The sequence below is a fragment of the Clupea harengus genome, chromosome 16 (genome assembly GCF_900700415.2).
Source record: "Clupea harengus chromosome 16, Ch_v2.0.2, whole genome shotgun sequence".
NCBI lineage: Eukaryota > Metazoa > Chordata > Actinopteri > Clupeiformes > Clupeidae > Clupea > Clupea harengus.
In genome coordinates, this window is record NC_045167.1 from 24,819,549 (window position 1) to 24,832,412 (window position 12,864).

At 46.8% G+C, this 12,864-nt stretch overlaps 2 protein-coding genes across 3 annotated transcripts in view; one reads left to right on the forward strand and one right to left on the reverse strand.

The window, feature by feature from the left end:
• The first annotated feature begins 481 nt into the window (after positions 1-481).
• On the forward strand, positions 482-11,035 carry ddx24 (DEAD (Asp-Glu-Ala-Asp) box helicase 24). Of its 2 annotated transcripts, XM_031582626.2 has the most exons (10): positions 482-683; positions 2,387-3,414; positions 3,556-3,702; positions 3,745-4,557; positions 5,487-5,640; positions 6,334-6,846; positions 7,266-7,341; positions 7,576-7,764; positions 8,829-8,958; positions 10,170-11,035. In XM_031582626.2, the coding sequence occupies exons 2-10, from the start codon at positions 2,394-2,396 to the stop codon at positions 10,415-10,417; spliced, it is 3,291 nt and encodes a 1,096-aa protein (XP_031438486.1). In that variant the 5' UTR covers positions 482-683; positions 2,387-2,393; the 3' UTR covers positions 10,418-11,035. The 2 variants fall into 2 exon arrangements, with proteins under 2 accessions (XP_031438486.1, XP_031438485.1); XM_031582625.2 differs by having other exon boundaries at positions 483-683; positions 3,556-4,557.
• Positions 11,036-11,288: 253 nt separating this feature from the next.
• The window catches only part of lta4h (leukotriene A4 hydrolase), a 15,895-nt gene continuing 14,319 nt past the window's right edge, over positions 11,289-12,864 (reverse strand). The window contains exons 18-19 of the mRNA XM_012814305.3: positions 12,687-12,791; positions 11,289-12,141 (exon numbers count right to left, since the gene is read on the reverse strand). Of these exons, the coding sequence (XP_012669759.1) occupies positions 12,003-12,141; positions 12,687-12,791 (244 nt within the window). The 3' untranslated portion in view covers positions 11,289-12,002. The remainder of the gene's footprint in view (positions 12,142-12,686; positions 12,792-12,864) is intronic.

Genomic DNA, 12,864 nt, shown 5'->3' on the forward strand with positions numbered 1-12,864 from the left:
TCTTTAAACACTGCCTCCATGGCCAGACTTTAAGTCAGCCTGTTTAACCCTCGAGACCTCATCCGGGAATCAACCAAAAGGTGTATATTGAGGGATCGGGGTTTAGAAGTTGTGGTAATCATTTGGTGTCTGAATAATGAGTTGACTATAGTGACTATATTATGTTTATTATATATCTATATTATATACTTAATCAAACTATAGGCATGGAAAAATATATACGCAGAAAGCAGTTATTGCTCTGTTGTACTTTTCTTGTACTGATATCTCCACAGGGATATTAATGAAATAAGCGTGTGTATATATATATATATATATATATATATATAGTTATAGTTATAGATAAGGTATTTAGCTTATATACGCGGAGTTCAGCATTTCAGTTGCATCCACGCCGAAGAGGACAACAGGCCTGCTGCTAATATACATCACTATGAGCTGGATCCCACGACTCCTACGTACGGATGTGATTGTCAACAGCAGTTCTCAACTTCCACCACTAGGGTGCGCAATCCTATGTTTGGTGCTCAGCCATGATGTGATTGGTCAGGTTACCGACCACGTGAGGGAGTCATGGCAGCGGCCTCGTGTCCCACATGAGTTTCTGTACCTTACGAACCTGTGTGGAAGATCGGACTAATTCAACGCTAACGTACTGGAACCCCCGTGTGGAGACTTAATAGGTAATTATTATCCTAAGTGAAGGTATTTTCAAAGTTAATTGAGGCTCAGAAAGATTGAAATGCAAACCCTATCATACTTTAGATACTTTGCTTCTTAGCCCATGGTAGCAATTTCACAGTAAGTTGGCTAGCGATAATAACATTAGCCTGAAAGCTATCTTACTTTTGCGTGGCATAAAAGTCAATGCCGGATACTGTTATTATATAGATAAATACTTACAGACATAAACGTCAGGCTAAAGTTAGCTCTTAGGAATTGAACAAGAAGCTAACGGTAGCTAAGCCCGAGTTAGCCAGCGAGCTAAGTCTACTGTGTCGGTCGTAAGAGAGGCTTATCTCAATTTTCTCATTTGCTCTGACATATAATGTTGTCAATATCTAAATGTGTGCCAGCAAATTGAAATCCCTCTGTCTCTGCCAGCCAAAGAAAAACACAATGTGGAGACTTGCTGCCAATGTGATTATACTCAGGAAGCATGTTCAATGCCACTGATTAATATGACCTATTCTTAACAGATATTGACAGTGTACCACATCATTACTTTGTATCTAACTAAGCACTTAAGAAAACGGAATATTGTATTCGTGTCACAGACATCAATTTCAGTGGAGCTCTAAACGGCAATATGATCTCTAACAAGAGACTGAACAGCGAGTGAAAGCTACGTGCTGAGATTGACTGGCAGCTGCTGTAATGAGATGTGTATCTGAAAGGTTCCTGCGGTGGTTCAGACTGTTTTGTATATTATTTACACACTGCTTATATATACATTCATAAAAGTATTTGACAATACAACTAAAAGAACAAAAAAAGGACACAGAGGATTTGTATTAAGTCAACTGTTGCATGTAGCCTATATATAATACAACTTCACATGGACATACAAATAATAGCTGTTGCTTGCAATTGAGCTCACTGAATTTGTTGTCATATCTTTTTTTCTGTAACAATGAAGTGAAATCCCAAAAGGCCAGCTCTATGCCAGCATCAGCAACCCATGAAATGCCATGGAATTTTTATAAAACGTTTAGTTTTGTCGATATTGACACCAGCATTGAGGTGTTTCATTGCAGTACAGTCATCATTTAGTTTACAGCTCAAAAAACACATTTCGTGAAAAGTTGTTGATATTTGAACTCAACTGCCGATCAAATTCCACCCTCCCTTCTGGCTGCTGAAGCACCATGTTACACCATGAAACACTGAATGGACAGCTAGAGGACTGTGAGGAGGAATTTGCCAAATTGTATGGGATAGACTGCACCTTTTAATGACATAAAGTGAGCAAAAGCAACTGAGAAAAAGGGAAATATCTCCATTCAGTTTAGTCAGCTCCATACCTGTAGTTTAATCAGCTCCATGCCTGTAGTTTAATCGGCTCCATACCTGTAGTTTAGGCAGCTCCATACCTGTAGTTTAGTCGGCTCCATACCTGTAGTTTAGTCGGCTCCATACCTGTAGTTTAGTCGGCTCCATACCTGTAGTTTAGTCGGCTCCATACCTGTAGTTTAGTCGGCTTCATACCTGTAGTTTAGTCGGCTCCATACCTGTAGTTTAGTCGGCTCCATACCTGTAGTTTAGTCGGCTTCATACCTGTAGTTTAGTCGGCTCCATACCTGTAGTTTAGTCGGCTCCATACCTGTAGTTGGTTAAGTTGTGGTCTTCTGCTTCTGAACTGATTCTGTTTTCTTTGCTCTCCTAGCGACACTATGAAGCTCAAGAAGCTCGTGCCGACAGGCAGACTGGCGGCCAAACGAGGCATCCGCGTCAAAGGCAAGTGGAAACCCGTGGCGCTGGACCCGAGTCTGTTTGCTGACGAGGGCATGGGAGGACTGATCTGCTTCGAAGAGGTGACCGACTACATGCTGGTCGATTCAGACCGAACCCCTGGCGCAGCCGAGGAGAAGAAGAAGAAGAAGAAAAAAAAACGAAAGGCAAGTGAACTGGACACTGAGGAGAAGACAGAAGAGGGTGGAGAGCTGGAGGAGCAGGTGGAGGCTACAGGCGATGATGAAGATGTTGAGCTCACAGGGCTGGAAGGAGATGATCCAGACTTGACCGACAAACCACCCAAGAAGAAGAGAAAGAAGCAAAAGAAGAAGAAGAAACCTACAAGCGAGACTACAGGACCGGAGGAGGGTGAGGAGGCTGAAGATCAGGCCGTGAGAGAGGGCGAGGAGACCACGGGGCAGAGCCAGGATCCAGAGACGGAAGACGACAAGTCCAAAAACACAGACAAGAAGAAGAAAAAGAAGAAGAAGAAGAAGAAGAAACCTTCAAGCGAGACTACAGGACCGGAGGAGGGTGAGGAGGCTGAAGATCAGGCCGTGAGAGAGGGCGAGGAGACCACGGGGCAGAGCCAGGATCCAGAGACGGAAGACGACAAGTCATCTGTCAAGTCCAAAAACGCAGACAAGAAGAAGAAAAAGAAAAAGAAGAAGAAGAAGAAGAAGCAGCCGGATGTCACAGAACAAACTCCAGTGGCCTCCCAAAACCCAGAGTCCACGCCGGCGACACCTCTGGCCAAGAATAAGAAGAAGGTGAAGAACTGGTCCAGTACCGCCCTGGGTCAGGCCGCTGACGTGTCTGCGTGGAAGGACCTGTTCGTCCCGGAGCAGGTGCTGCAGGCCCTGAGCAAGCTGGGCTTCTCGGCGCCAACGTCCATCCAGGCCCTGGCCCTGCCTCCGGCCATCAGAGACCACATGGACATCGTGGGAGCCGCGGAGACAGGTGACGGGAGCCTTCTTTTATATCACTAGGTTATCATTTTGTAAAAATGGTACCATGGTGAGATGTGAATTACAGACTGACCATACTGTATGCATTGTTGTAAGTAACTCCATGTTTTTGTTTTTTTTCTTTCCTCATCAGGCAGTGGCAAGACCCTTTCATTTGGCATTCCTTTGATCCATAATATCTTGGAATGGAAACGTGTTTCTGAGGAGTGGAAGAGTAGTCAGAACGCCGGGGCATCAGATGCCACGCCGCAGGACGAGAGTGAGGGCGCAGGGGCATCAGATGCCACGCCACAGGACGAGAGTGAGGGCGCAGGGGCATCAGATGCCACGCCACAGGACGAGAGTGAGGGCGCAGGGGCATCAGATGCCACGCCACAGGACGAGAGTGAGGGCGCAGGGGCATCAGATGCCACGCCACAGGACGAGAGCGCGGCTTCTCCTCTAGAGGGCGCTACTGCGGAACAGTCAGCGGAGAGCAGCACCAAACAAAGTGAATCTGTCGAGGCCTCTGATGAGACTCCGTCTGTCGAGGCCTCTGATGAGACTCTGTCTGTCAAGGTCACCGGTGTGACTCCGTCTGTCCAGGTCACCGATGAGACTCCGTCTGTCAACGTCACAGATGAGACTCTGTCTGTCAACGTCACCGATGAGACTCTGTCCATCAAGGTCACCGGTAAGACTCCGTCTGTTGAGGTCACCGATGAGACTCCGTCTTTGGCACTGACCGAACCAGACGCTGAATCAGAAGAAGAAGAAGGAGGAGACGACATGGGGGAAAATACGTTGGTACTGGAAGATGATGATGATGATGATGATGAAGAGGAGGATGGATTGGAGGAAGAGGAATCTGGTGTACAAAGTGATGACTCTGCCAATGATTTAGATGACCAGGATTCTAATGATTTAGATGACGTTGATAATGATTTAGATGACGGTGATAATGATTTAGAGGACGGGGATAATGACCAACGCGGGTGTCTCCAAATAAAGACGGCACAGACCGCCATGGGTGAATCTGAAGAGGGGGACGTGAAGACCAAAGACAAGCAGCCATTACTGGCCCTGGTTCTCACCCCCACCAGAGAACTGGCGGTGCAGGTGAAGCACCACATCGACGCTGTTGCTCAGTTCACAGGTACACAAGAACACCTCCACACCTGTCATAGGAACACCTCCACACCTGTCATAGGAACACCTCCACACCTGTCATAGGAACACCTCCACATCTGTCATAGGAACACCTCCACATCTGTCATAGGAACACCTCCACATCTGTCATAGGAACACCTCCACATCTGTCATAGGAACGCCTCCACACCTGTCATAGGAACACCTCCACACTTGTCATAGGAACACCTCCACACCTGTCATAGGAACACCTCCACATCTGTCATAGGAACACCTCCACATCTGTCATAGGAACACCTCCACATCTGTCATTGATTTCTCAAATAGTTTGTTTTTCCATTCACATAACATTGTCCCATTGTATCATTTCCTGTTGTTGTTTGCTTTCCCTTAACACCCTTATGACGGTAACAGCTCATTAATTCATAATAATGAATCAATAGTTAGCTCGTGTTGAGCGTGGCTGTCTTTTGTTGGCGGTGTTGGTGTTTCAGTGACGTGAATGTGTTTCTGCAGGCATACGAACAGTATTTCAGTGACGTGAATGTGATTCTGCAGGCATAAGAAGAGTATTTCAGTGACGTGAATGTGATTCTGCAGGCATAAGAACAGTATTTCAGTGACGTGAATGTGATTCTGCAGGCATAAGAACAGTATTTCAGTGACGTGAATGTGATTCTGCAGGCATAAGAACAGTTTTTCAGTGACGTTAATGTCATTCTGCAGGCATAAGAACAGTATTTCAGTGACGTGAATGTGATTCTGCAGGCATAAGAACAGTATTTCAGTGACGTGAATGTGTTTCTGCAGGCATAAGAACAGTATTTCAGTGACGTGAATGTGATTCTGCAGGCATAAGAACAGTATTTCAGTGACGTGAATGTGTTTCTGCAGGCATAAGAACAGTATTTCAGTGACGTGAATGTGTTTCTGCAGGCATAAGAACAGCACTCATCGTTGGTGGGATGGCCCCACAGAAACAGAACCGGGTGCTGAGTCGGAGGCCAGAGGTAGTCATAGCGACCCCGGGCCGCCTGTGGGACCTGATCAGGGATGGGCACCCCCACCTCCAGAACCTCCGCCACCTCCGGTAAGACTTAACATTCCTAAAGACTCTCTCACTGGTCACCATTTGACAAGTACACTGGACGTTAGGGGTGGGAATCTCTTGGCACCTCACGATTCGATTCGATTCCGATTCAGTGGTCAACGATTCGATTCTAAACCGATTATCGATTCAAAACCGATTATCGATTATCAATGCTAAACCGATAAAACGATTATCGATGCATGTCGATTTTTAAAACATTTGGGTTTGCTACTCAGAGTCTCAAATCACTTCCTACTTTGTGTTTGATAATTAAAGAAAATCAACAGATGAATTACCTTCTCTATTTTTTATTAGAGAAAAAGCTTTTCCTTGTCAAAATTATGACTTTCAATGAACAATGCAATAATCGATGCAGCTTGCATTTCAACACAAAATGGATGTGTAAAAAAATCGATTTTGAACTTTTCTGAATCGAGACAGAATCGTTCTAGAGAGAATCGAGAGAAATCTGGACGTACACTAGATCAAATGTCATTAGCAGCAAATGACTACCAGCTAATGCTACCCTATGCATCTTAACCTAGAGATCACTGGTTAGGCACAGTGTCATGTTGCCTTGTAATTATTGAATAAATATCACCTTATCATTTTGCACATTTTACACTTTCTACAAATACATTTTAATATCTTAATGAAAAAAAAAATCTGAATTGAAATATCTTCAACCTGTAGGACTCTGGTGATCGACGAGGCGGATCGCATGGTGGAGAAAGGCCACTTTGCAGAGCTGGAGAACCTTCTAGAAATGCTCCGCACGTCCCAGTTCAACCCCAAGAGACAGACGTTCGTGTTCTCGGCCACGCTGACCATGGTGCACAGCCTGCCCATGCGCGTGCAGCAGAAGAAGGGGCGCAAGGTGGTGCCCAACACCAAACTAGACCTCCTCATGCAGAAGGTGGGCATCAAGGACCGGCCCAAGGTCATCGACCTGACCCGGAAGGAGGCGACGGTCGAGACGCTCACGGAGACCCGGATCCACTGCGACAAGGAGGAGAAGGACTTTTATCTCTACTACTTCCTGTCGCAGTACCCGGGCCGGAGCATGGTGTTCGCCAACAGCATCGACTGCATCAAGCGGCTCAACTCCCTGCTCATGATCCTCGACCACACGCCGCTGCCGCTGCACGCCAACATGCACCAGAAACAGAGACTCAAGAACCTGGAGCGCTTCGCCGAGAGAGACAAGTAAGGGCTCGGTCATTACGGGGCGCTAGTAACACTAGGAATAAGACCACGGTATGGTAGTATTTCTTTACCGTATTGTGAATGCTTCGCCGAGAGAGACAAGTAAGGGTTCGGTCATTACGGGGCGCTAGTAACACTAGGAATAAGACCACGGTATGGTAGTATTTCTTTACCGTATTGTGAATGCTTCGCCGAGAGAGACAAGTAAGGGTTCGGTCATTACGGGGCGCTAGTAACACTTAGAATAAGACCACGGTATTGTGCTCTTTCTTTACCGTATTGTGAATGAATTAAACCCCATTGACGCCTGGAGTCAGAGATACATTGACCCTAGGGTTACTTCTGTGTTTCACTGGTGAGCGTGTGTGTAGTTCATAGTAAAGATGAACAGGTGCTGACGTGGTGTGTCTTGTTCATAGCTGTGTCCTTCTCACCACGGATGTCGCCGCTAGAGGGCTTGATATTCCAAACGTCCAGCATGTCATTCACTACCAGGTATGTAGTTTGGTAAAAACATTCTTTTTCAGTTTGGTCAATTTTATTTACTTGACCAGCAAAAAGTGAATACTTCTATTGTTTTATACTTGTTTCGTGTGTCATAGTTATTTGATAAAAGGTCACCCCTAGTCTTGTGCGTTTTTACTGGTTGAAAGTGCCAAGCACGGCATTTTATTTCGTCTTACCTGAAATAAACAGTACTTCGTATTTGGTTCCGTGTTTGGGTTCCAGGTTCCGCGTACCTCCGAGACCTATGTCCACCGCAGTGGACGGACGGCCCGCGCCACCAAACAGGGTCTGAGCTTGCTGCTGATTGGCCCAGACGACCTGATGAATTTCAAAAAAATCTACCGAACTCTAGGGAAGGAAGAGGATGTCCCTAATTTCCCAGTCCAGATCAAATGCATGGCTGCCATTAAGGTATGTTATAAAGAGACCTCACTCTAATGGCTGCCATTAAGGTATGTTATAAAGAGACCTCACTCTAATGGCTGCCATTAAGGTATGTTATAAAGAGACCTCACTCTAATGGCTGCCATTAAGGTATGTTATAAAGAGACCTCACTCTAATGGTGTCCAGTGGGTTTAGAGCTGTGCAGTGTCTAGTGTCCAGTGGGTTTAGAGCTGTGCAGTGACCAGTGGGTAGAGAGCTGTCCAGTGTGTGCATAGCTGTGCAGTGGGTAGTGTCCAGTGGGTAGAGAGCTGTGCAGTGTCTAGTGTCCAGTGGGTAGAGAGCTGTGCAGTGGGTAGTGTCCAGTGGGTTGAGTGCTGTGCAGTGTCTAGTGTCCAGTGGGTAGAGAGCTGTGCAGTGTCTAGTGTCCAGTGGGTTTAGAGCTGTGCAGTGTCTAGTGTCCAGTGGGTAGAGAGCTGTGCAGTGTCTAGTGTCCAGTGGGTAGAGAGCTGTGCAGTGGGTAGTGTCCAGTGGGTAGAGTGCTGTGCAGTGACCAGTGTCCAGTGGGTTTAGAGCTGTGCAGTGACTAGTGTCCAGTGAGTAGAGAGCTGTGCAGTGACTAGTGTCCAGTGAGTTTCGAGCTGTGCAGTGGGTAGTGTCCAGTGGGTTGAGTGCTGTGCAGTGACTAGTGTCCAGTGAGTTTCGAGCTGTGCAGTGGGTAGTGTCCAGTGGGTTGAGTGCTGTGCAGTGACTAAACTCCATCCCCATCCACCTGAAGATTAGGGGGCGTGGTGGAACAGTGGTCATCAGATGACCCAGGGTAAGGGTCGTCTGTGAATGATACCAGACATTCACCGTCTGCTCCAGGGCCCCTCCTGTGCCTGTGCCTGGCATGCTGTGTGTCTGCTCTCTGACTAAACCAGGCAGTGACCCTCTCAATTAGCTGAATGCACCCTGGCTGAGAATAGAAAAATAAATAATCCAGAGCCTTTGACATGAACCGATTTCAAATGAATGTGACCTCTCTACATCTGTGTGTGTGTGTGTGTGTGAATGTGACCCCTGACCTCTCTTCATCTCTGTGTCCTTGCAGGAGCGCGTGAAACTGGCCTGGAAAATAGAGAAGATCGAGTATCACAACGGCCGACAGAAACAGCAAAACTCCTGGTTCACACAGGCGGCGGCGGCCATGGAGATCGACCTGGACGATGACGTGCTCACGTGTAAGTCATTACACACCCGCAACACAAACTACTGAAGTACCCACCCCATAGAAATGAATACAATTGAATTGAACTGAACTGGGTACTGAATATCACATTGAAACAACTGAAAGTGTTTAGATAGCCCTGTCGTGAATGCCACAGAAGACCAAGTTGAATACTGCCAGACAAAAGGGTGGGCAGGGCGCAGATGCCAGTCTAATGTACCTAAGCAAATAGGCAAAAAAGGAATGCCCTTGGCGACAGGATAGGTACCGGTATTCTTTTTTTTTTAAGATGTATTTTTTTGGGGGCTTTTTACGCCTTTAATCAGATAGGACAGTAGAGAGACAGGAAGTGAGCTGGAGAGAGATCGGGAGAGGGATTGGGAAATGACCGCGAGTCGGACTCGGACTCGAACCCTGGTCCTCATGGGCATTCCGACCCATATATGGTACAGGGATGCTGCCGCTCGCGCCACAGCTCCCCCTGGTGCCGGTATTCTATTCGCGTTGGCACACACGTCAATCAATCAATCAATCAATCAATTCAATCTTATATAGCGCTTCTCTAAATACCCGATGTCGCTTTACAGAGTACAGAGTCCAGTAGTCATTCATACATACACAGTCATACCGGTGGTGGTAAGCTACATCAGTAGCCACAGCTGCCCTGGGGCAGACTGGCACACATGTACGGTTGAACTAGTGTCTCACACCACAGCAAACTCTAACCTCAAAGAGTTTGTGGAACTTGACATTCTGTAACTTTTTATTCAGTCAGTGTTTTGATTTAATTTAGCTTAGACACCAATGCGTTCTGTCTTCAGTTGTCAATCAGTTGTACGTAGTGCATTGAAAAAGACACGCTCAAAGAGCATGCAGCTGAAGGCAAGACGGACACACACACACACACACACATGCACGCACGCACACACACACACATGCACACACACACATGCACACACACACATGCAGCTGAAGGCAGGACGGACACTGGTCTGTTGTTATAAGTTCAGTTTAGTTCCATGAGGAATGTTTTGTTTTCATTCTACAAGAACATTTTAATTAGTAGAGTTAGGAGAACTTCACACTTCACACACGCATACAGGCACGCACACACACACACACATTTGCACGCACACACGCACACACACACACAAACACACACACACACCCACACCCACCCCTTTGGTTTCATCTCTGTGCATCTCTCTCTCTGTTGCCCTCTAGCTACCGGTCGTGATGAGGAGGAAGACGCCCAGCACCTGAGGATGGTGAAGGGCATGAAGAGGCAGCTGAAGCACCTGATCTCCCAGCCCATCTTCAGGAACGACATGAAGACCAGGTACCCCACGCAGATGGGCAGGCTGCAGCTCCCTGAGCTGCCATTGGCCAACGTGGAGACGGCCCTGACCAGTGTAGCCAATCAGAAGCAGCATGAGAAGAAGAGACACCAAAAACCCAAGAAATTCTTTTAGAGCTTTGGACCGAACCGGAGTGAACTGAACTGAACTAGGCTCTACTGAGACCAACCCTGGGTGCCAACGCACCTCAACCCAAACCCTGGGTGCCAACGCACCTCAACCCAAACCCTGGGTGCCAACACACCTGAAACCCAAACCCTGGGTGCCCACGCACCTGAACCCAAGGAAGAAGAAGGAGAGCTTTGGACCATCAACTCAGAAGAGACTGATTTATGTTTATAAATAAATAAAAAAAACCTGGTATGAAATGTCTTGGACTGGCTGAAACGGAAATGGAGAAACCGGAAGTGGAGAAACAGGAAGTCCAGGGAGAAACAGAGCTCTGGGCCGTTAGCTCTGAAGAGACTAGTCATGTTTTTTTTTTAAGCGATTTCTTGGAGTGGCTTCAGCATTCAAGCAGGCACGGTTTTACAGCGATGGTTGAAAGTTGGGAAAACTGTTTAATGATGACATATTATGGCAGTGATTCTAACAGAGGTGGAGCCATATAAGAGCATCATGTTAAACTTCAACTGTAAAGTGTTTGGTTTGGTTCTTGTACATGTTTTGTAACTAAGAACAACATATGACCGTATGTTTCAAACATAAAACATAAAAGTTTTAAATAATGAGCATTGTCTAAGTGAGTGGATGATGATGTGTAAAGTGTGTTTTCCCATTTCTGCACTGGTGTGCCAGTTTGGTTTATACTCGTTGTTTGCACGTGAGGGAGTGACTGTATCCAGGAGACACACACACACTCACTCACTCTCCAAAGGGGACCTGGGGCTGGAGGGGGGGCATTGAAGAACAGCCCCTATTAGCAGTGCATACTTGCTAATGAATGTTGTAGTAGATACTCAAAAATACACTTGCAACACCGTAGTTTAGTCAAGTATTTATTTTGTTGTTGTTTGACAGATTTAAAAAAAATGATAAAAACAGTGCTTTGATGCCACACTTCTGCACAGATACTCAGTAGAAGAAGCGGAAGAATGCCTACGAGGTGGTAATACTGAACAGAGAAGTCTGCCCTGAGATACTGAGTACTGGACCTCCATTAAACACACACACACACACACACACACACACACACACACACACACACACACACACACACACACACACACACACACACACACACACACACACACCAGTGTAGCTCAGACAACCGTGAGGTTTATAAGTATCCCACAGATTTGAGAGGTTAACAAGTGAAACCTAAAAGGCAGACATTCCATTTCATCCATACTGAAAAAACGTGTTGATCGTTTAATACTGTGTTTGCACAGATATCATTAACTGCTGTGCATGTCTCTGTGTGTGTGGGAGAGAGGAGAGTGTGAATGGAATGAGAGAGAAGGCGTGTCAGAGGCATTAGATGACTACACAGTGGGCCTGATGCATGATTCAGAGAAGCGCTTGATTATTATTATTTTTTTCGTCAGCAAACGTAGAAATGCAAGCTTGTTTTTCAGGGGAACATGGTTGGGCACGTCCATGGCTGCGCCCGCCTGTGCCCGCCAGCAGTGGGCACATGCGGAGCTGGGCACGTCCATGGCTGCGCCCGCCTGCAGGGGGCACATGCGCCGCGGGGCAGTTACAGGCCGGTGCTCTGGTCCTGGTCCACCTTCAGGTCCTTGGCCACCAGCATGGCCGTGACGAAGTGCATCGCAGCGCGGTTCTCCAGGAAGGTCTTCACCGCCAGGTCACGGTGCTTCTCCCAGGTGTATACCTCCCTACAGTCAACAACCAATAGATTATACACATGCGCAACACCACTTTTCCCCCCTACATACCAGAGAATATCTGCAGACGAGGATGGGATAGGGGTCACACACACACACACACACACACAAACGGCATCAATCATGTACACAGGCTATTACAACTTCTGAACTAAACATTACAAAAACACTCACTATGTCAAGGACATTTTTACTGCAGTGGACACACACACACACACACACACACACACACACACACACACACACACACACACACACACACACACACACACACACACACACACACACACACACACACACACACACACACATTTAGTCATTCTTTGGCATGGTTTCATCCACAGTGACTTCCTAAGTTAAGGTTTCATCAATGTCTTTGCCCTTAAGCAATGCAACATCACTGTTTGCACAACTCTCCACCAGCGAAGTTACACACACACACACACACACGACCACACACACACGACCACACACACGACCACATACACCTCTGGAACCACTTCTCATGCATCTAAGAGGACGACGTGAGCGGTTACCGGAAGAGAGGCCGTGTGAACTTCATCCTCCCCTGCTCTGTGGCCATCTGCAGCGCCATGGCGACGGAATCCTCCCAGTGAGACTTCACACACAAGCGCAACCATCTACAAGCACAAACACACATGTATGTCACATCTCCTGAAATACATACCATTCTGGGTCAACTTGTATACAAAC

Bases quoted from the DNA above. Each gene is read 5' to 3' on its own strand.
- ddx24 (XM_031582625.2), top strand. From the start codon at position 2,394: ATGAAGCTCAAGAAGCTCGTGCCGACAGGCAGACTGGCGGCCAAACGA. The intron at 5,641-6,333 runs GTAAGACTTAAC...TTCAACCTGTAG, and splicing joins CAGAACCTCCGCCACCTCCG to GACTCTGGTGATCGACGAGG. The intron at 6,847-7,265 runs GTAAGGGCTCGG...TCTTGTTCATAG, and splicing joins CGCTTCGCCGAGAGAGACAA to CTGTGTCCTTCTCACCACGG.